Source organism: Archocentrus centrarchus, chromosome 18 (assembly GCF_007364275.1).
Source record: "Archocentrus centrarchus isolate MPI-CPG fArcCen1 chromosome 18, fArcCen1, whole genome shotgun sequence".
Lineage (NCBI taxonomy): Eukaryota > Metazoa > Chordata > Actinopteri > Cichliformes > Cichlidae > Archocentrus > Archocentrus centrarchus.
The window spans coordinates 10895972-10920215 of record NC_044363.1 but is presented as its reverse complement, the minus strand read 5'-3'; the positions used below and the strand labels follow the sequence as shown (position 1 = coordinate 10920215).

The window sequence follows — 24244 nt, the reverse complement described above, 5'->3', positions numbered from 1 at the left end:
ACAAATGATCCTTCATAGCACCCTCAGTAAAATGCTTAGCCCCCCCTTAGCACCTGCAGAAAAATATTTCTGGAGGGTTTTAAAAATGGCACGGTTGATTCTGGTGAAGGAGTCGCTCTCATTACTCAGAGCTGGCCCGAGGTTTAGGCGACATACGCGGCTGCATAGGGCCCCCTGACCACCAGGGGCCCCCAAGGTCACCTACATTTGTGATGAAACTTTTTTTTTTTTTCCTAAAAGAAAGAAGAAACTATTTCAACTCTCCACATTTGTACAATTGTAACAATACTAATTTAATGAGTAGGCCATTTTCTGACTGACTTTGAATGTCAGCGTGTATTTGGGTAGTTTGGGCAGGCATATGCATCATCAGTGCTCCAGGTGACCTGATGGTCCGTCAGTTATGGTCATTTGTAAATGAAGCTACAAAACAGAAATATCACAGAAAGGACCTGTCCCTCTGCAAAAGAGGAGGAAAAAGAGAAGATTAGAGGAAGAAAAAGAAGACAAAGGTATGTTTCCATGACCAATTACAATATATTTAATTGATAACCAACTCCAAACGTAGTTTCACTAGCGGCTTTAGTCACAGACTGTATTATAAAGTGTTCTCGATCAAAGTTCTCATTATTAACAATGCAATTGATATGTTATTAGAACCTTGCTCCCCAAAAGCAGTCAACAGCTGTCACAGCCAGAAGGAAAATAGTTACTCTTGGACCCAAATGCAGCACCACCACAAACATAAAAAGTAATTTTAAGTAGTTTTATTTTACTCAGTTCAGGGGGTAACCACGGGACATGGGAGTAATGGGGGCGGGAGGGGCGGGTGTCTTTCTGAGCCAGGTAAAGGAGTGTCCACTGAGGAGATGAGATAGAAGTTAGTCCAGAGGTCCAGTTTCCTTTCATATGCAGTATGCAGGTGTTTTGTTGCATTTCATGAAAAGCCATCCAGGGAGAAGTAGCAATGCAAAGATTTCCAGCAAGAGTCTGGAGATGGAGATCCAGCTTATGGGACTGGAGATTAGAAAGAGAGGCCAAGAGACAATCTGGCAGACAGCAGATGCAGAAGTTGGTCTTTCTTCATTCACCAAGTGCAATAAAGAAAGAGAAGAAGAGCTTTATTTGTCACATACATGCAGTGAGATTCATTCTCTGCATTTAACCCATCACACACATGGAGTATGTAGTACACACAGCACAGCATGGAGCAGGGGGCAGCCAAGGGGCACCACCTGGGGGGGGGTGGGCTTGCTCAGGGAGCCACAGTGATGCCAGCCTGAGGATTTGAACCAGGGTCCTCTCAGTGGTGAACCCTCTTCTTCTCCCCTAGGCCACCACTCCCCTTCACCAAGATTCACCATCTTCATTATTATATGTATACACTTATTTTATTTTTTCAAAATGTACATATTTTTATACATTCTCTTATTTTCTGTATTTTCAATGCATTTTATTTTCTGTATATTTTTAGATTATATTATATTTTTGTTTTTATTTTAGAGAGTTTGATTTTCTGTTACATGGCACTGAACAGGAGTGGCCCTCCAATCTCATTGTATATCCTGTATAATGACAATAAAGGCATTCTATTCTATTCTTTATACGATGACTGATGAGGCTCATGGCACAACAGCAGCAGTCAGGTACTCCAACCCAAAGGGCGTGTCAGCTTGCTCAACCCAGCAGGTGTGGAGGAAGGAGGATCAACAAAGGAAAATAACTGAATCTGGACTGTGACCAGGACTTCCATTAAACGCACTGAAAGACATCACACAGGGAAATCCTTCACAGGTGGATACGAGTAAAAAAAAAACTGGCACAAATTCTCTGTTATGTTAATGAAAACAATCCAAATCTGATCTGATGTCACAAAGAGCAGGAGAGTTGCCAGCATTATGCAAAACATATGCAAAACTGGAGTATTGCAAACCACTGGTATTTTCCCTGTCAGAGTCTAGACTAGTGGTTCCCAAAGTCAAGAGTGCTGCAACCCCTAAAAAACAAAAAATCTGAGCAGGGTTACTGCTGGGTGTTTTAATGCTTTCTTTGATTTGTAAAATATAATGTTTGATAACAAACAAACAAATAAATAAGGGTTTTGGTGCCTAAACCAGAGGAAGAGAGGGAGGAAGGGAACTGCAAAACACAACGGTTCAAACAAACCAGGATGTTGTTGGCAGTTAACGGCTGCTGTTATGATTGAGTGCTTCAAGTGCTCAATCATAACAGCAGCCGTTATGTTTGTCTGTGAGTTCACAGAGAATGAGACAAAGCAGAGCTGAAAGCATGTAACTGCCACTGTGTTCACCATTTACCTGAGGACAAAGGACAGAACATGACACTGATAAAAATGTACCTTCTAATGCAATCGTTATGATTGAAACCTGGTTATTCAAATTAATTATCCTATAAATAATAATCCTATAAAAATTCCAGTAAAGAATAAATACATAAAGAGGCTTCAGAGGATTTAGTTTCATGTAGTTCCTGAATTAATATCATTAATAAGAACATTTCAAAAGCATCACTGCCTCAGATTTTTTTTTTTTTGTCACAAGTCTCCCCTTTGCTCCTGCTGAGTTAAATAATTTGCTACCCATTTATTATGCAGACTCTGAGTGTGTGTCTGTGAGAACACAGTTTCCACACAGCTGCACCTGCTTGAACACCATATAGCTAAAAACACCACCTGCTAGATTGTGTAGATCATGTACTGGGTGACAATTTCACAGTTTTACACAGAGGTTTGCTTTACACGTTTTGTTTGTTTGTTTGTTTGTGGTTAACACATTCGATCCACCTTGCAGGTGAAGAGCTGAAACGGAGGAGAAGCACTCAACCTATAAACACAAATTTAATTACTTTGGTGTGAAGTTTATAAGCTGGTAATACAGAAAAATATTTCTCTTACATGCTTTCAGTTTTACATTGATTTAACATCCAAGAAGCAGCAAATACTCAAAGCATCACTTTCAGGAAGAGCAGCCAGTGAGATACGAATGGTTTACTGTAAAATATCCCAATTTCATTCTTCTTCCTTCCTGCTGCCAACAGCAGGATCTGATTCATGAGTATAAATGAGATAAAAACTTAAAATTGATGGGGATAAAATGATAGAGAAACATTGAGCAGCATCTCCACCACATCTGCTGATGCCTTCATTAAATGTATTCATTAGAACAGCTGTTACCATTTTATTGTGTAATTCATGTCTTTAAAAGCAGGAGGCATGAAGTAAGGACAGAAAACCAGGGCTGCAGATGAAGCAAACATCTGAAAGTTTTCCTTCCACATAAACCAAACGTCACTTTGCAGCTTGTTCCACTTTTACTTCATCCTGAGAGCAGCTCAAACTTTCATATCAACACTGAAACGATGGTTTTAAATTTGTCAAACAGGAAGCATATTTACCTCATTTATACAGACACAGCAGATTGTTTCTGTTTCCAGCTCACAGCCAAACACTGATGACATGAATAAAATGTGAATAAACAGAGTACATTAAACACTGAATACACCACATGACAAAACATGGTCATACTAAATAAAGTAGGTAATTAATGAAGTAGCATATACAGTGAATATAGTGTAGGTGGGATCTGTAAAGAACAAAATTCAGCAACAAACTTTAGCGTTTGTCTCGTAAAATGCTACAAACACGAGTCTACAGAATTCAGGCCAAACACACAAACATGATAAATACTGATGTGTACAGAGCCAAACACAATATTTCAATTATACACAGCAGATGAATTAATAAATATTTAGCATCATATATCTTTGCAGGGAGAACTGAACCTTTGAGCTCAAAAATCTCAACTGCTAAATTTTTTACTTTAGAGACACTCCAGAGACATTCATGGTCCCCAGAAGAAGATTCCTGAATTTGTAGGTTTTCCCAATTTTTTTTATTTTTATTTTTATTTATAATTTTATTTTTTGCTGCTGATTACCAGGAACGTGCATTATTTTTCAGAGTGGTTGGTCTTATTTCCAAACTAACAATATAAGCTGTATTTTGAACTGATGTTAAATATAGTACACTTCACCTAAAAAGATGTTAGCATCGATACTGTGAGCATGCTAATGTAAACGCATTCATTCAATAAATAATGTTTAAAATGAGATCTCCGCCAGCAGCTGCAACCATACCTGCATTCATACAAACTATAAACTCTGTGTGGAGGGTTTGGGTTGGATATAATCCTAATTCAGGATAATCAGCCTGATCTAAGCCATCAATCATGAGCTGGGTTTAGGCAACCCTTCATAGCACACACCAGCCAAGGTACTTCATACAGGCGGCTGCAAGCAATTACTGTCCTCTACAACTGCTAACTGCTGTGGCCCAAATTCTAAATTGTGTGTGATGCAGAGAGAACGATGGAGCTGTGTAAAAGTCTTGAGTCACTCCTCATATCTTTATATTTTACTTCCAAGGAGGTGGACTTTTAAAAAAATTTTTTTAAAAAAGTGGTCTTAAGCATATCAGGTCTAACAACAAAGTGATGCAGGTACATCAGCTATTTATATCCCTGTATGATAAAAAACAAGAAGACACAAAAGAGTGAACTGATCTGCTTGTCAACACATTCTTATAATACTGGAAATAAACAGATTATCTACAAATGACACATTTTACAACAAATCTGGACAACAAGACAAAACGTCTAAATAAAGACGTGTCATTAAAGTAAATGTAGAGTTTAGCCACATCTGTGACAGGTCGGTTGGGTAGTACTATGTGTATCATATTATGTGTAAAAATAGTACTTCACTTACTCAAAGTGGCTGCTTATATACTGCCTGGTGTACTGTGGTGATTACTGCTCCTGTACACAATGTGAATACTTTCTATAAAAAACTTGCTAAAGTTTTTAAGAATAGTAAATTTAAATTAAATTTTATTTATACAGCTAATTCACAACAGCGGTCACCTCGAGGTACTTTATACTGTACAATCAGGCGACTCCCTCTGAGCGAGCACTCTGCAACAGTGGGAAGGAAAAACTCCAACCGAGGGAGACAGGACAAAGACATGCTGTGGAAGAGCCAAAGATTAATAATATCTAATGAGTGAATGCAGAGTGAAGTATAAACATGCAGAGTGTGAAAAGAGGTGATTGAAGAAGAAACACTCAGTGCATCATGGGAGCTCCAAACTAAACAGTGGGATTAAAAGTGGGAAAGGGGTTTTATTTTTTAAAATGTATTCTTTTTTTGTTAGTTTTTTTTTTTTTTAATTTATTTTAATTTTAAGGTTTGTTTTTTGAGTGCAAGGCATTTTCCTTTTCCCTTAAACTTATAAATTTGATTAGGAGCTGCAGTAAAGGTTTCTCTGCTGTGATTCACTCTAGTGAAGAGTGAGGTAACATAAGCTGGTGGGTAAGTTGATCCATCGCCTGCATCTGGACAAGTCTGCACAATTTCTGTCTTATGACCTTAAAAGTAATTTACATTTTCATTTTCATCTCACTGTGGAAGGAAAAACATTGTGGATGAAGTATATTGTATTTTTTGGCATGAGATCAAAAATGTTTTGAATTTAAAAATAAATTTTTCACTATGAAAAAGAGACAAGCCAGGACAGCATCATGATCTGCAAAACATGAAGACAGCATCATTCTCCTCAAGTTTCAGTAACCTCTCTGTCACAGCCAATCATCTGTGGGCAAATACCAGAAATCACTTTTTGGCCGGCGTTCAGTTTTTGGACCTGCGGTGAGGCCGGTTGAGAAAATTAAGCCTTGACAAATTCCTTGGAACAGATGAAAAAAGTAAGAAGCTGTGAATTTGTGTGAAGAAGTTTAAAAAAAAACAAAAACTGATGAACTGATCCACCCCTTAGTTCTCAGAAATTGTGGATTTCCAATTCTGTGTTCTTTCATTGTTTTCAATGTTTGATTTTCACCTTCACATCAGGCCTCACTGTGATCAGCCTGAAATAAAGCAAAGGATGGAGGGCTGCCCTCACTATTTTTAGAGGCTTGGGACTCTCAGCCACTCCCCAAGTTTGTCTGTCAGAGTCTGCACACATCTGCTGCTCTTCGCTCCTCCAGTGAATGATTTACTGTTACGTGGGTGCCTTAGCTATACAAGTAGATGAAAACTAAATGAGGAGCACCAACACCAAACGCAGGAGGATGGCAGGTCTCTCTGGGTGGAGAGCAGGTAACAGTGCAGACCACCAACAGTGGAGGGAGGTGTACAGGATGCAGGTGCTGTGAGGTCTACAGCGTCTAAACCTGGTGAGTGACAGGCTGGTTTACAGCCCACCAAGAAACCAGAAAAAAAAAAAAAGAAAGAAACCAGAAGTGACTTTAATATTAAAACTTTAACTTTTCTTGAAATTATCAGGCTATAGAAATGCTTTTCTTGAAGCCATTTCTAAAGTAGTCCCTCAAACTGATGTAAAAAAACAACAGGAACTTATTTTGAAGTAAAAATGTAATAAATTAAAATTAATTTTAAGGAAGTTAGATTTCACAGGCTAGTGGGAACCCTGGTATTTATTAGTCAAGAACAGCTGATATTACTCCACTCTCCATTACTGTACTACAGCACAATGTAACCAACTCACTGTTATATCAAAGTATATAACAGTATGAAAATGAACAGTAAGTTAAAAAGATGTCTGCTTCTGTGGAGAATGTAATATATAAATTCACATCAATCTGGTGTGTTGGTCCTCTCTGTCAGCCTCTCTAGCGTTCAGCTTTTTCTCATCCACTTTTCTGCTGTAGGAAAAGATTTCTGGGAGCTCTATTTAAACTGGATACTAACAGATAGGAGCAGCTAACTATGAATATGTCTGTGGAAATCTACACTCTTTGGCTGCTCACCTGAATGCAGTGAAAGTTCTATATTGGCTGACAAAACAATACAGAGGAACTGGTGTGAAGTTCAACAGCAGGGTAGAGGGCTTCAGTGAAGGGTTCAACTGTTTTGAAGGTGTAAAGGTGGATGAGACTGTTGGAGGAAACTCTGTAAAAGGACAAAGTGCCGTCCTCCCAGTCCAGATACACCCCAACCCGACTGCAGCGCAAACACTGAGAAGATACACAGACACTCTGTTTGCTGTGCTGAACAAAACAGCCTTCATCAGAACAAATCAGACACCAAGACTTGTTGTTGTGTCCCAGCTTGCAGTCGTCCACATCCCCTTTCCTGCCAATGCTTCTGTATGTTAATCCAATAAAGAAGGGCTCTGACGCCTCCACCTCAAAGTAGCAGCGCTCTTTCAGTCCCTGCTCACACAGCACCTGCTGACAGAGATATCTGTGATCAGGATATGGCTGCTCCTCCTCCACCCAGGTCACCTTTCTGTTCCCTTCAGAGAGAAGCAGGTTCTTGTGGGCTGTGCTGGGGTCCAAAGTGAGCTCACAGGCATCTGGAGGGAAGAAAATTCAATTCAGTTTTATTTATATTAGGGCCACATCACAACAACAGTCTCCTCAAGTTAATTTGAAAACAACTCATATTATTATAGATTTAATAATACAGTTTGTGAACACTGCTGGCAGCACTAGGTTCAGTGATGAGCAGTAATCCACAAAAAAAAAAAAAAAAAAATTCCATCAAAATGAAGTCATTCCTGGACTAAAAGTCAAAAAATCTTCTCAAAAAAGTTTTTTGAAGACATCAGTGACGTTTAGTTTCCCTCTAAAAAACCATCCAGAACCACAACAGGAAAGTTTCAAGCCCATTACAGCAAAAACAAAACTTATTTTTTACAGTTCTTCATTTTGTAATTGTTTTCTTTCAGTATGCTGTATTTGTACATACACTATTGGGTCTAATGAGTAACGGTTTTCTCACTGAAAACATTGTATAAAGAGGGGCCACTGATGATAATTAAAATGTTCTAAGAGCAACTCTTGTGTTACTGATGGGGACTGTGTGAGGTGTTCTCTGGAAGCTCAGAGAGCTGCTTTATTACAAAACATCTGCCTGAACCTGAAATCTGTGCGTAAAAACTCTCCTGTAGGATCTGTAAATAATCACACTATGATTATCACAGGCATCTGTTTCTTTCTGCATACACTGTGAGGATTTATTTTTATTAAAGTCAAAGAAAGGAACAGCATATTTTAAGATTCAGACATTACAACATTCAACAAATGCTTCAGATTCCCACAGATACTCACATTTCTTTAATCCTGGTTTCATTCTGTGACTTCCACCATGTTTAAAACTGTGGAGAAAAATGAGGGTTAGAGAAGAAATGTTAGAGCAGAAAATTAAATTGTTAATTAGAAATTTCTACATTTATTATTTTCACCACCCATTACAGGATTGATTTCTTGCATACAACCATCTATTAAAGAATGGTGGGTGTAACACTGCATGTAATGTAACACATTACTGTTAATTCAGGATTACAGTTACACTTACAATTATAGTGTTACTTGTGTTACAAAGGTCCTTCAGTTATCAGGAGGATAGAAAGAAAAAAATACATCAAATATGTGTTTCTCTTTCTGTGCTACAACAGGCTACAACTTCTGAGTTATGGAGATTTGGACATTATGTTTATTTTTAAAAGGACAAACACATGATGGTAAAATGCAAACATTGTACCACTAACACAACATGAGCTCTTAGCAAACATCTGTACAGACAGCATGCTAACACAAAGCTAGCCAAGAACTCAGAGTCATGTCGAAGCTGAGTGGCTGCTGATCCCAGGCCAGCAGCAATAGCCTGAGCAGTCAGGCTGGCAACATTGTAGCATCCACTTGTGTCTCTACACTTTTATACAGTGGAATCATTGTGGTGATTGTTTTGAAGTGTCTGGGCCGGTTTTATATTTTTTTGTGTTGTCAGCTTTGTGTTCAGACTTAAACACTAAAAGAAAGATTGTGTGTGTGTCCTCAACAGGATGGGGGTAGGGGGTGGCGGACTGTAGCCTAAGGTATATAATGTTAATTTGTATGAGACATGTATTTCAGATTATGGGTGCCCAAACTTGCGGCCTGTGGGCCGCTTCCGGCCACGCCCCCTTCTGGTCCGCGAATTGATGTCAAAAATAAGATACAATTTGGCCCTTTAAGTTACTTTTTTGCCATTTCGCTTAACCCTCTTAATTGGAGGGGAAGGCGAAATGGCAAAAAAAGTAACTTAAAGGGCCAAATTGTATCTTAATTTTGACATCAATTCGCGGACCGGAAGTAGGGGGTGGGGCCTGAGCGGCCCGCGGGCCGAGTTTGGGCACCCCTGATTTAGAGTAACAAAGTAAGGTAATGAGTAGTGTAAAAAATTACTTTCTCTAGTGTATAATTAAGTAAGGTGCTAAGAAAAGTAACAAGTAATGTGTAATACACTACTGTTTTTTTTAATTATTTCTTGGTACTTGGAAGAAAACAGTAGTGTGCTCCTCTCAGTTTCCACCTATTTGTAATAAATGTCATAACAGGGTTTATACAGGAATCCTAGAGTTCAATTTACTACTTTTTACTCAGTGACGGCTGGCCAGAAGGGGGCGCTTGTTTTTTTAAAACATTGTGTGATTGGACAATCCGTGATTCGACTCATTAGCGCAGCTGCAGTTCGTTAGGTCGATTCACGTTTACGTTTGCAAAGTGGAGTAGTTTCAAAATGAGAGAAAATTCTGTTTTGTCTTTACAAAAAAATGCTTTTACAAAGCGTTCACTTGAAGAAAAAAACAGGATAAAGGAGCTTGGACCGGATCGTCCCAATTTACAAATTCAGCAGCAGGCAAGTGATCGTGGACGATCCTACACGCGGGCTTTTTCCAGCTCTTCTTATGACAAGCGGAGTTGGCTAGCTGGATGTGATGTAAGCAATGCCTTTTACTGCTTTCCGTGTTTGCTATTTCAAAGTTCTGGCACGGAGGCAATGTGGACAACAACTGGGGTAAGAGACTTAAAACATCTTTCAGAAAAATGCAAACGGCACGAAAACAGCCGCAGCCACCTAGACAATGCAATGAAGCTAAGTTTTTGGGGGAAACTTAGCATTGCTCAACAGCTAGATGAAGGCTACAGGATTGCTGTTAGAAGGCACAATGAAGAGGTGACAAAAAAATCAGCACATCCTTTCTAGAATAATAGACTGTTAAGTTTTGTGGAGCCTTTGAGCTGGCCTTGCGTGGTCATGACGAAAGTAAGAGCTCTGAAATCCCGGGATCTTTCGTGGGTTGGTTGATTTTGTTGCTTCTCTTGATGGAGTACTAAAAGAGCACCTTGAGAATGCTACTGTGTTTAAGGGAACTTCGAAAACTGTGCAGAATGAGCTACTGGACTGTATGTTTTCTGTTCTGAAGGAGCATATAATCAAAGAAGCACAGAGCAGTGATTTTCTTTCAATCCAGGCAGACGAGACTGTGGATGTTGCTACGCAGTGCCAGCTTGTGCTTGTACTACGCTATATCGATGCCAAAAACACTGTGCAGGAAAGGTTTTTTGAGTTTATCCCTCTGCAGTCGGCTACAGCTGATTCCATTGCTACAGCCCTAAAAGAACGTCTTGCAACTATTCTTCCTGAGGATCAAAAGGCTAAGCTAATCTGTCAGGCATATGATGGAGCCAGCGTGATGCGAGGTGCCACTGCAGGTGTTCAGAAGAAGATACAAGATGTGTACCCAAATGCCCACTACATCCACTGCTATGCTCATCAGCTCAATCTAATAATGCAACAGGCTACTTCTCACATAACCAAAGTTAGAATTTTTTTTTCTAACCTTAGTGGATTTTCCAGCTTTTTTTCCAGATCATCCAAGCGCACAAGCGTTCTTGATAAAGTTGTGGCCCACAGACTACCAGCATCCAGCAATGTCAGATGGAACTTTCACAGCCGTGCCATCAATACTGTGTTTGAGCACAGAGAGGACCTCATCCGCTGTTTCCAAAGCATACAAGACTCTGGTGACTTTGACCCCATTACCGTCAGAGAGGCTGGAGCATTTGCCATGCTACTGGAGGATCAGGATTTTAAGTTCTTTCTGCAACTTTTCCACCATATCATGCCTCATGTGGACCTTCTCTATGCCAAACTCCAGAAGAAGGTCATAGATTCAGTCTGTATCCAGGAGAGCATCCAACAGTTCCAGCAGGACATTCAAAAGATCAGGTAATTGTTTAAATAGCTGATTTTTCTTTTTCTTCTTCTTCTTCATTATTATAATATTGTAAGTATTTCTCTTTGGCAGAAACCACTCCATGGTTGGACAAAGCAGTGTAGGTAGTAGTCAGCCAGTGAAGAAGCGTCGGACACTCAGTGTAGAAGACCATGAAAGGATTGCTGCAGAGGTGAGTTGTTGTGGAAAATCACTGTTACACTGGTTTATAGTAGTGTTATTTAATATATTAGGAAGATGTGCGTTGTAGTTAGAAATACCTTTAGTTGTGTCTATGCTGTGTAGGTATGTTGATGTAATGTTTGTCAGCAAGATATTTTATTATTTAAGTTGTACTGAAGTTTATGGGTAATGGGGAATAAAACATTTGGTTACTGAATTTTGTATAATCTTGTCCCACAAAAATGCTGTAACACATTTCATAACACAGCCTTAAAAAATGGCAGCAAATGTTATTAAAATCAGTAAGTTTATAAATAAAATGTGTTCCTTCTTTCTATGACTTAATAGAAAGGACAAAATAACATTTCATATTTATAATGAAAAATGTGATTATAAAATCATAATCTTCATGTTTGTCCTTCTCTCTTAAGGTCTGTGATATCATACTGGGACACACCAGGGAGCGCTTTTCTTTCACAAACCACCTTGTTAGTGCCACACTCCTGCAGGGGGACAGATTTGAACAATACAACACAGCATTTCCTGAAGATGCACTGAGCAACACCTTAAAAGCCTATCCAGTGCTCAATCGAGGTAAGCTGAAGACAGAGCTTACTCTCATCTACAGCAAGGAAGAGTTCAAAGCCTGTTATGGTGCTGTGGGCCTACTCCAGCTGTTTATGGAAAACAATCTAGAAGAAGTCTTTTCAGAAACTGTCACGCTCTTGAAGATCCTCATCACCACACCCATGACCACAGCAGAAGCTGAAAGGTGCTTTTCAACTCTGAAAAGAATCAAGACTTTTCTGAGAAACTCAGTGACTCAGGACAGGCTGAATGCATTGGCCATGTTGTCAATGGAGAAAAGACTAGTCACAGAGATGACTGACTTTAACAAGAATGTAATTGAGAAATTTGCAGGGCAGAAGGAAAGGAGGGCAAAATTCATGTTCATATAGTGCTATTTTTTAAGATTTGTTTTGTTTGTTTTTCATTTGTTTGTGTGCGCCCCCCTCAGTTTTTTTAGCACCAGCCGCCACTGCTTTTACTACCTATTTTTACTACCTCTACAATATTTTTACTACCAGCACAAAATCGAGCAGCAGCCTTTTTTGGGGTGGCGGTGGATTTACAGCACTAAGCCATGTAAGATGATCGCTCATCTCTCACCAAAGATAAAAAACTTTATCCCACTTACTTGAAGGTGTAACTGTGACTTTGTCTTGACTCAGACCTCATACACATTAATATTCCAAACACATTTCAAAAAGACTCAGGAAATGTGTTTTTTTAAGTATATAAACAAAATGCAATGAAATTCAAGTTTCACAAGCCGATTATTTATTTTCTACTACAATATTGGAATACTGGTTTTCTGCTGAGGTGTGACGGCAATACTTGTGCTCGTAGCTGACCTTGAGGATGCAGGTGCAGTGCTTTGTGTAGCACCAAAAAACTAAATAGGGATCTGCTCCCCACACGCACGAATCCTCTGCTGGTGAACGGTGGATACTCTTTGTGATTTGATCGCCATCACACTGTTCCAGGCCAAATTTATATTTTTTCTGCACACTTTACAAAACGCCTCTCGATCATTCCCCATGACCGGCTTAAGTCAGTCTTTGAATGCCGGGTCATCGAGCCAAAGTTGTGAAAACGTACATTTTCCCATGACGAGGCGCAAAAGAAAGAAGAAAAACATCTACTGGTATTACGTGTCAAGCTGTTACTGGTGTGTGTGTGTGTGTGTGTGTGTGTGTGTGTGTGTGTGTGTGTGTGTGTGTGTGTGTGTGTGTGTGTCAAGTTAATTACTTGAGTTTGCTGAGCTGGTATTGTGGATCATCCCTCAGCTCAGACAGCTTCTTCTCTCCAGAGTCTCCTGGATGGTTGTAGTTCAGGTCCAGCTCTTTCAGATGGGAGGGGTTTGACTTCAGAGCCACGACCAGAGAATCACAACCTTTGTCTGTCACCAGGCAACCAGATAACCTGAGGAATTATGGGGTTTGAGGTTTTAGAATAGAATAGAATGCCTTTTATTGTCATTATACAGGATGTACAATGAGATAGGGATACTTTAGGGATACTTTTAAGTAGAACTGCACCACCAGTAGTACATTTCTTGCATGCCTGAAAGACTAAATGGTTGCAGGAATGAATGTAAAGAGGAGAGATGCTGCGAGGTGAAATTAAAGTTGGGCTCTATATTAAATTCTTTTTTTTGTTTAGTTTTTTTGTTGTCAGGAGAACAGACATGCAAACAGCCTCTGCTAAGAGAGTTTTGCAGAACATTCGGTGGGTTATCTGTAAATTACATTATGCTGGTATGGTCTATAATTTGAAGATTTAATGTACCTCAGAGTTTCCAGTCTGCAGCACTGACTGGACAGTCCTTTACAGAGCAGCTCCACTCCTGAATCTTCCAGGTCATTGTTGCTCAGGTCCAGATGTCGTAGAGGTGAGAAAGGGAAGGTGAGAACAAAGGCCAGATGTTCAACCCACTCTGCAGTCACTCTGCAGTCTGCTAGTCTACAGAGAGTGATGGGTTTTAATAATGTTTAGAAATAGATATAAAGAAAAAAGAAATATTTAAACATAAACATAAAAATGTGTAATAAGCATGTGATGTCTATTGGGAACATGGAGGTCAAGTCCTGTTTCTATTCTCTCTCTTACATTCTGGTAAACAGTCTTGTTGACTGAAATTTAACAGTTAATCTGACAAAACTTACATGGCTTCTCTGCTGCTCCTCACTGCTGGTATCAGCCTCCTTCTTCCCTCAACTGTTGTGTTGTAACTCTTTAAGTCAAAGACATCCAGATCATTCTCTGATACCTGCAGCATGTAGGCCAGTGCAGAGCAGTGCAGAGGAGACAACTCTGTTTTTGAATGATCTGACAGTTTGAGATATTCCTGAATCTCATCTTTGACTTTGTGGTCTCTCATCTCAACCATGGCCTGGAAAAGGTTGATGCTGCTGTCTGGAGAGAGGGTCTTCCTTCGGATAGACTTGAGGTAAGTCAAGATTTTCTTGTCAGTATCTTGACGTGAATCTGGAGGAGTCAGCAGACCCTGAAGGACTCTCTGATTGGGTTCAACCATGAGGCCAAGGAGGAATCTCAGGAAGAAGTCCAGGTGGCCATTTTTCTTCTCCAAAACTTTGTCTACTGTCATCTTCAGAAGTTCAAGTAAAGTATGTTCTTTTTCCTCTAAACTGAGGAAACTGTGGAGCTCTTTGGTTTCATTGTTGATGAAGCACTCATAGACGTACAGAGCTGCACAGAACTCCTGTAAGGTCAGATGCACAAAGAAGAAGACTTTTTTCTGGGAAAAGATTTTTTCCTCCTGAAAAACTGTGGTGCAAAATCCAGAGTAGATGGATGCTTCTTTGATGTCGATGCCACAGGCTTCCAGGTCTTCCTCATAGAAGATGAGGTTGTTCTTCAGCACCTGATCAAATGCAAGCTTGCCGAGTTTCAGAAGAAATTCTCTGTGTGTCTTCAGAAGCTTCTCTTTGTTTGTCTCAGCCGTCTTGTCATATTTTCTGTTTCTGCGCTTTGTTTGAGCAAACAGGAAGTGCGCCATCATCTCTGTAAGAGTTTGAGGAATTTCAGTTTCTTCATCTCCTCCAAAGACTTCCTGGAATAACACGGCAGAAATCCAGCAGAAGATCGGGATCTGACACATGATGTCGAGACTCTGTGAAGACTCAATATGTTTAATGATCCTTTCAGCAAGAGCCGGGTCATCACTAAACCTCCTCCTGAAGTATTCTGCTTTTTGAGGGTCACTGAACCCTCTTATCTCTGTTACCATGTCAACGTGCTCTGCAGGGATCTGATTGGCTGCTGCTGGACGGGAAGTTATCCAGACATTTGCATCAGGAAGAAGGTTCCCCTGGATGAGGTTTGCTAGGAGATTACCCACAGGTGCTGCTTCCCTGACAGATGTTATCATCTTGATGCCCTCAAAGTCCAGCTGAAACCTGCTTTCATCCAGACCATCCAGGATCAGGACAATCTTGGTTTTGGTGTAATCCACTGAATCTTTGAGGTCAGACTGTGTGGGATTAAATAAAGTCAGGAGCTCATGTAGGCTTTTCTCACCTGTAATTAAATTCAGCTCTCTGAAAGCAAGACTGAAAACAAAATCAACATCTTGGTTTGCCTTCTCCTCGGCCCAGTCAAGAATGAATCTCTGCACAGATAATGATTTCCCAATGCCTGCAACACCCTTTGTCACAACTGTTCTGTGGGGTTTGTGCTGATCAGACAAAGGTTTTAACACATCATTTAGGTTGATCATTTGTTGTTTTGAAGATCGACGCCGTTGCAGTTTTGGTTTGAGTTGCCTGACCTCGTGCTCCTCATGTGGCCATTCACTCTCTCCAGTGATGTGGAGCTCTGTGTAGATCTTGTTCAGGGAACTTGGTTTGTCACCATTACCTTCAGAGACTGAAGAATATTTTTCTTTCATTGCTTTTTTAAATTTCTTCTTTGCCTCCAACAGATGGACGTAACCTGTAATGCAATGAAATCAAGACAGTAAATCCCAAAATGCTCAGTTGGTTAACACTAGATCATTTTAGTTTGGTCACTGAAAATTCAAACATCACAAAATCCTGACCCGATTTGGGGAGTTTAACTCTTTTTTTTTTTTAAGTTTGAAAACAATGATTTGCAAATGACTTTAAATGGTTGATAAGGGTATAAATGTGCTTTATAAATGCAGTCCAGGTACAGAAACCTTAATACTCTCACAAAATGAATGCATGTTCTCAGAATTAAAACTTTAACCTCAAACAAATTCATATTTATCAAAAGATCAAATCTATTTTTTAAAATTGTTCCATTTATTATCACACAAGTTCTCTTTAACCTAAAGTTTACTATATGATTCCCAACACTGATGATGTACTATTTTATTACTAGTATTTTTTTTTATTAGGAAAAACAGTAGTGACATAAAGTATCTGAAGTTACCAGAGTCTTCCTCTGTGTCTTTCTCTTGTTTAGGTATTTTTCTGGATTTCTTCCCACATTGAGGACATTGAGGGTTTTCTGCTGGTGAATCAGACTGGCCATTGTCTGAGCTGAGACATGATCTGCATGACCAGTGTTGACAGCTGAGCTGAACTGGATCCATTATAACATCTTTGCAAACTGGACAGGTGGATGGCTTCTCAGTTATTGGTCTGTAGGGAGCACAACAAATTAGATATTAATTGCATTACCATTGAACAGTGGTTCCCATAGTCAAGAGTAGTGTGGCCCAATTAACAATTGGCACATCTGACAGCACCAGCTTGTGAAATTTTCCAGGCTAGACTCCTGTCTTCACTCTCATCAAACTACAAGAGAAATGGTGAATGGACTGGTTTATATACAGCACTTTCTACTTTGAGTACTCAAAGCGCTTTATGCAACAAGAAAGTGATGCATTTCCTTGAAAATTTGATTAAAATAAAACATAAACCACCCTGGCTGATGGCTATAAACTGCTAATAGCTATTAGTCATATGTAAAGCAATAATTTCAATATGTGACCCACTTGCCACAGGTACACAAACTTCAATACAAGAGCAGTACATTTAGGTCAGAGTAATGAGTAATATCACAAACTAACCACCTCCTGTTACCAGTTTTAATTTATAAATAAATACATTTATTTATAGGGTGGAGTGCCCTCTCTGGCTGAGGAACGAGTTCTTGCCCCAAGTGGAGGAGTTCAAATATCTCAGGGTCTTGTTTACAAGTGATGGGAGAAGGGAACGGGAGATCGACAGACGGATCGGGGCTGCTTCTGCAGTGATGCGGACGCTGCACCGGTCTGTCGTGGTGAAGAGGGAGCTTAGTGTAAAAGCGAAGCTCTCGATTTACTGGTCGATCTACGTTCCTACCCTCACCTATGGTCACGAGCTTTGGGTAGTGACCGAAAGAATAAGATCGCGAATACAAGCGGCAGCCACCCTTTGAAGGTTTCCTTCAAAGGGTGGCTGGCCTCTCCCTTAGAGATAAGGTGAGGAGTGCGGCCATCCGGGAGAGGCTCAGAGTAAGAGGCGCTGCTCCTCCACATCAAAAGGAGCCAGTTGAGGTGGCTCGGGCATCTGCTTAGGATGCCTCCTGGCTGCCTCTTGGGTGAGGTGTTCCGGGCATGTCCCACCGGGAGGAGGCCCCGTGGTAGACCCAGGACACGCTGGAGAGATTATATCTCTCAGCTGGCCTGGGAATGCCTTGGGGTCCCTCCGGATGACCTGGAGGAGGTGGCTGGGGAGAGGGAAGCCTGGGCTTCTCTGCTTAGGCTCCTGCCCCCGCGACCCGGCCCCGGATAAGCGTAAGAGAATGGATGGATGGATGGAAATAAATACATTTACATAAAAACATGTAACTATGGGCACTTTGGAGTGATTTCAAACTGAATTTCTGTTATTACTGCAGTCCCCATGCAGTACCTTCAGTACACATTTTGGGAACCACTGTCATTGAACATAAGTTTACCTAATGGAGAAAATCAAAAACATGTTTGTTCTCTCTCCCTGATTGTCCACGAGCTGAATAAGCAGTTATGGAAAAATATAAGGATGTTTACACTTTACTGTGTTTCACTAAATGGGAGAGGATGAACAAACATTGTAGAGTAACTAAATTTGACATTTTTAACTGCTTTCCAGAGGAATCGTACAAATCCCTTTATTAAAGAGATCATGCTGTGAGCTGCAGACTCTTGCACAGTGTAAGTTTCTTTTTTGTTTATTTGTTTGTTTGTTTTTCTTGAGTAGCTGTGAATAACACTTTATAAATAAATCATAGTGCCATTCAAAATTTTCATAGTCTGCATAAACTAAACATCTGATAAATTATTAGTTTTGCAGTCCAAGACAGTATATTTACATTGCATTATATTAAATTTACCTTTCTGGTTCATTCCCAAAGAAGGGCGGCTCAAACCTGGATCTGTCACTCTTTAAAGAAGCCTTGCTGGGAGCTGCAGATCCCGACACACTCCTCTGTGAACTAGAAAGAGAATGAACCATATGAAAACCTCCAAAGGCACTTTCTGGGACTGAGCTGGCAGCAGTAGTGCTTGTTGTGCTCTGCTCAGAGAGTTTGGTGTGCTGACATGCAAACCAGTTCTCTGCCTGCTGCAGATGTTGGTTACAGCAGCCTTCCAGCTTTCAGAAAGCAGAACAAGGACTTCTGTCTCCAGCTGCAGTCCAACACACTGAAGTTAGTGTAAGTTTGCAGGATGAGGGACTGGAGTGAACTGAATGGCAGCAACAACCTTCACAACAGCAACCAGTTTAAAAGTAGAGTTAATACAAAAGATGGCATGACGGGCTGGGACTTTATAGTAAGCAGTGACTAAAATGTTTAAATAGCTGTGTATAACACCTTATAAATTAATCATAGTGCCATCCAAAATTTTCATAATCTGCATAAACTAAACATCTGATAAATCATTAGTAGGATTTGCAGTCCAAGATAGTTTATTTACATCGCATTACATCAAACCTACCTTTCTGGTTCATTCCCAAAGAAGGGCGGCTCAAACCTGGATCTGTCACTCTTTAAAGAAGCCTTGCTGGAAGCTGCAGATCCCGACACACTCCTCTGTGAGCTAGAAAGAGAATGATCCATATGAAAAATGTCTTATCAACATGAATTTACTGAATTTGTCTCAGTGTGTTTAGTCTGTCTGGTATCAGTTTACCCAAAGGTGAGATATTAGAGCTTTCATGGAACATTTTAATTCTAAGTCCACAAAGTGATTCTTTTCAGAAATTAGTTTAACAACAATATCAGCAACCACTGATGACAGCACATTTAAAGTGTGTGTGTGTGTGTCCTTATATCTAATTATTACCTGGTTGCAGACTCACTGGAAGGCTCCATGGATGTAGATCGCCTCCTTTTCTTTTCAGCCATTTTTGCTGCAGTGAACAAACACAACAGTAGAATTAAAATGTAACACATGAACAGCTCTGTTCACACTGCAGTTTTTGACCACCGTCCTCGCTCACACTGGGATTGGACAACTGAACAACTGGAGACCGAGTTTATCATGCCTTTTTTTGTGTGATATTCTGTGTATGTTTTATCATTTGATTTTGTTGATTTAGTGATTTGCCTTCTTGTGTATTTAGCTCAGTAAAGAAAATACATAAATAAGCTTGTAAAACACAACTCCTGTGCAGCACCACAATTTGGAGCCTCTGTTATGCTGTCCTTACGCTACAATGTGACCAACAAAGTCACAGTACAAATGTTTGCATGTCATTTCCTGTAGCTGACCTCTGCAACATTTATGTTTCAAAATAAGTCAGAAAACTGAGAAAGCAGTTTTGTTTCCCTGAACATTTGAGTTAAATGGCGTTCTTCAGTGTTTTACGTATCAGGCATTGTCGATCCACTGAGGACTCGTGCAATAAGCATGCTGGTTATGAAACTCAGTGAGAGGATCTAAGCAAAGAAAACATGTCAGTTCACATTCTGGAAACACAGGGTCTCAGTACTGAAACATCTGCATCTCTGCTGACACGTGCAGGTGGCCGGTGATCAGAGTCACCATATTACTATTAAATGAGTCCTGTGTTTAAACATGCATGTGATTAAATAATTAACCAAAACTAAAAATAAGAAACATCTGTTTGATAAATTACTGGAAACTGACTAAAATGCACAGAAATCCTTTTAACTAATCCATTTTTATATATTTCTGTCTTTAACATGAGTTACAGTTGTGGATATGGCTGAATTCTGCCTGATATGGAAAGATCATCCTTTATTCTCAGGTAGAAGTAACATAACAGAGGATGAAAATCAGAAAATTAGCTTTGAGTTGTGGACAACACCTTCCTGCAAAGCTTTCACAATAAGACTGAAACTGACAGAAATATTCATCATGGAGCTACTTTGTACTTTTATACTCAGAATACCTTTCAGAGTCTCTGGAGCTTGAAAAAAAAAAAAATATCAAGCTCCAGAGACTACTATGACCTGGATGACTGAGAATCTACACAGACACAATACCTTTCAGAGTTTGTACTTTTTCACTTTTTCTTGAGTTAAAAAGTTGAATCAGTGCTTCAGCTTTTACAAAAGTCTGTTTTCTGAAAATGTGTGTACTTCTACTTCAATGAAAAATGTGTGTTCTTTTCAGAAATTGTTTTCAGAAAACAATTTGATTTCAATTTTTTTTTATGTATTTTTGAATATCTGCTGATGCGGCAGTGATTGTGTCCATATTTCTATTTCTAAGCTGCAAAAATTTCCAATGTCTACAGCCATTTTATTAGAGAATGACTAAGGATGTACTTGAGGATTGGTTGAACAGGAATTTTAGGTTAATTGTTGATAACAGTTTGATTAGATCGTTTTCACACAGATATAACCATGTACCTATATATTATTAAATCTAGGTAACATAATGCATTTGACTTATCTACTGATTATCTAATAGTAGCCAAATATTGCATTAACCATTTGCAGCTTGTCTTTTCACAAATAAACTTAGAGCAGGAACATGGCTCCATATGATTGTACCAACCTAGTTATAATATTCTTGGAGATATGTAAATATGCCTGTATAGTGTTGCTTATGTTGTGTATCACTTTAGTTTTTATAGAATATGCAAAGTTATCAAAAATGGCAATAAATTATATTATTTAAGTCTGTTAAAGTATAGACAGCTAAATTTACGAGATGTACCTAAAGGCAGCATGGGTTCAACAGCATGTAGATGCGCAATTTTTTTTCAAGCGCGGATGGGCTGACTCCGGTAACTTGTATCCCTTGTAGTTGAATTACGGACGATTTTCGTATGACAAACCCTTAAAAAGCGAGCTCGATTGTTTGTTTTGGTCTTTGCGTAATCGGTTTGACAGAAAACACCGAACTGTGTGTGTAACTACACGTGTTTGCGCTGTTATTTACCTCTAACTAATAACGATGACGCACTTACGAAAGCTCCAGCCAACCACACAGTCGATTCTTCCTCCGTGGTAAAGAAAAAAAAAAACATATAAACGCTACCGCAAATGTTAAAAACCCTACCTCTCGTTTTATTCTTCCAAATCCATAAAGTGTTTATCTCTGCAACTCACGCAAGAAAGCACGGCGGCTTTACTAGTTTGTTGTTTTGTTTCGTTCTTCTTCTTCTTCCTCCTCCGCCTCCTCTTGCTCCGCCTCCTCTTCTTTTTTGTGGTTTTAATGGCAGTTGTCAAACCAGCTCAGAGGTACATTACCGCCACCAGCTGGCCTAGTGTAGACTGGGCTGTCGTACTGTAATAAAAAAAATAAAATAAACTTCTCAAATCCTACCAAAAAACTTGTTTTGTCTCAAATAAGGGAATATAGCCTGCTTTTACTTTTTTCAGTCTTTCTGAAACAAATCAATAAGATCCCATTCTGTTTTCATGTCACCATTTTTGGATCAACTGCCTTCTCTCAGTCCCATATTTTTGACAGTACATGATCTACAGTCTCGTGTCTTTCACCAGTCATATTTCCCCTCACAGTGTTCCTCCATAATAAAAAGTGTATGATTTGTCTAAGTCTTGATATGACCATCTCCTCTGTCCTACTCCTTCTCGTACTTCTCATTTCTCCTACTCCTGCTCTCTCATGGCTCATTTGGATGCATGTAAATACATAAGTCTATGTGTGAATAAAATTAACTGAAGTAGGACAGTGCAGTGAGTTTGGGGTCTACAGTCTTATTTAGGAAATTAAAAATAACTTCACCAATCAGATCAATATGCTGCACCTTCAGAAACATCATAAGTCATCACACATTTCTCTCTGCAACATGAATACAATTCTGCCTGTACACTTTGTTAAAGGAATACACCTTCTTTCAGTTGGGGGGCCCTCTTTTGGGTGGTTTACAAATGCATGTCTGACATGAAGACATTTGCACAACACCTGCTGGATGTGGTTTAGTTTCAGCTCTGCTTCAGGAGAAGTGGGGTAAAGTGGTTTAGGGAGCAGTGCCAGGCAGTTGAGTATCTCAGCTTCCTTTTGATGGAGGCATGCTGGGAGCAAAGCTGTCAGTTTACTGGTCAATCAATGTCCCTGCCCTTACCCACTGTCATGAGCTCTAGTTAGTGACCGAAAGAGCAAGATGGCAGATACATGTGGTGGAAAAGAGCATTTTCTGAAGGGTGGCTGGCCTCTCCCTTCCCTTGGATGGAATTTTCCATTTTATTCACAGAATATGTTAAAACAAAATCTCTTTTTTAATAGCAAAAAGGAAATTCTCATCTTTTTCCAGTGAAGCCTTATTCTTTTCAAAACAGGATGAGGCTTGAGGTTTATTGTGGTTTATTGTTTAGTCTTATTTTTGATCCCTTTGGTCATTATAGTTTACAATTTATTGGAAAATCTCTCCAGTGGAACATTCATTAGCACAGCCATCACAGCAACAAGGCCCTGTGCTCAAATCCACCACTGGCCCACTGCTGGTTCTGTGTGGAGTTTGCATGTTCTACTCATGTTTGTGGGTTCTCTAAGGGCCCTCCCACAGTCCAAAGACATGCATGTTAGTTTAATCAGTGATTTTAAGTACCCTGCCCAGTGTCAGTCACTTGGTTTCCTTAACAAGTTAAAAGGATGGATGGAAATGCAGTACCAGTTATGTACCAGCATTCAAATTGATTAAAAAATTACATTAAATTAATTAGGAGGCTGTCAGTCTTCAATGAGGAGAGTTTGCTTTAATTAATCTGACTTTATGTGAATTTTCTTCTCTGCATTGACTTTAAGGATCATGAGAGCTAATGTGTCCTGAGGTCAACCTGTGCCATAAAACCACCAGCTTCCCAGAAAATTCAGTTCAATTAACTGCACAGCAATAACTGAAACACAGAATCATGCAGGAGGCCTCATATAGAGAGTTTCACAACTAGTCATAAAAGACTGTTGTCATCTGTCTCACACAGCCGTTAGACTGTATCTGGACTCTTTCCTTTTTAAAATATCCTTGGTACTTTCTTACTAATGGATACTTCCTTTTTCTGTTAAACTGTCAGTTTGCCATCTGCCATGTGCTCCTCTATGATTCATTATCTGAACCTCTCACAGTTTGTAATGGTAATTTGAGAAAAACATTTTAAAATACTTTGAACAGAATAACATAGAATTATTTCAGAAAAGCAAACACTAATAGTTGAAACCATTCAGAGATCTTTTTAAACTCTTTAAACTAAACTGCTCATCAGTTATTTAACTGTAGAAACTCCCAGTGAAAGTATAAAGGTTTGTTTGTAGTAGCTCATTTCATAATCCTTAAACTCAGTGTGCTTTACATTTAAAAACCCATGTAGGTTTACAGTGAATTAAAGCGGTGAAAACAGAAAAATAAAACTTACAAAGAAGTTTTTACCGGCTTAGATAAATCATCTCTTTCACTCCTCCAAGCAATACAAAATTCAGCAGCTAGACTCCTAACCCCGCTCTAGCACACGAGCACGTTACCCCTATTTTATTCTCTTTACACTGGCTCTCAGTTGCTTTTACAATTCAGTTTAAAATCCTCACCCTTACATACAGAGCACTCAATGGACCAGCCGAAGACTATATATGCAATGTGTTGCTGTTCAGTGCCTTTGTTCACAAGCTCAAAATCTTTTAGTTGTCCCATGTACAAGACTAAGGACTGTCATGGTCCTGGGCTGGTGGCCCCGTGTTTTGTGTTCTTTTGATTCTATTTCAGTTATTTCTCTGTTTATGTTTATTAGTTCTCTTTTGTATTCCTGTTTATTTCTAGTCCCTGTTTCCCTGTGTCAAGTCTACGTGTACCTTGTCTAGTCACCAGTTTTCTTCTGTTCTTTGTCATGTTGTTGTCTATCTATCTGCTGTGTGTGTGTGTGTGTGTGTGTGTGTGTGTGTGTGTGGTGTGTGTGTGTGTGTGTGTGTGTGTGTGTGTGTGTGTGTGTGTGTGTGTGTGCGAGCGTGCCCTTGTGTCCTGTATTTTTAGTTCTGGC

At 39.6% G+C, this 24244-nt stretch overlaps 1 protein-coding gene across 3 annotated transcripts; it reads right to left on the bottom strand.

Annotated features, from left to right (window-relative positions):
• Window positions 1-1532: 1532 nt before the first annotated feature.
• LOC115797091 (NACHT, LRR and PYD domains-containing protein 14-like) lies at window positions 1533-21443 on the bottom strand. Of its 3 annotated transcripts, XM_030753566.1 has the most exons (11): window positions 21365-21427; window positions 21195-21251; window positions 19125-19191; window positions 18777-18878; window positions 18173-18274; window positions 16244-16455; window positions 13993-15781; window positions 13616-13789; window positions 13076-13249; window positions 8151-8197; window positions 1533-7393 (listed from the first exon to the last, which is right to left on the bottom strand). In XM_030753566.1, exons 3-11 carry the CDS (start codon window positions 19184-19186, stop codon window positions 6864-6866), a joined length of 3192 nt encoding a protein of 1063 aa, XP_030609426.1. In that variant the 5' UTR covers window positions 19187-19191; window positions 21195-21251; window positions 21365-21427; the 3' UTR covers window positions 1533-6863. The 3 variants fall into 3 exon arrangements, with proteins under 3 accessions (XP_030609426.1, XP_030609424.1, XP_030609425.1); XM_030753564.1 differs by lacking the exon at window positions 21195-21251 and having other exon boundaries at window positions 21315-21443; XM_030753565.1 differs by lacking the exon at window positions 21195-21251 and having other exon boundaries at window positions 21365-21421.
• Between the last annotated feature and the right edge of the window lie 2801 nt (window positions 21444-24244).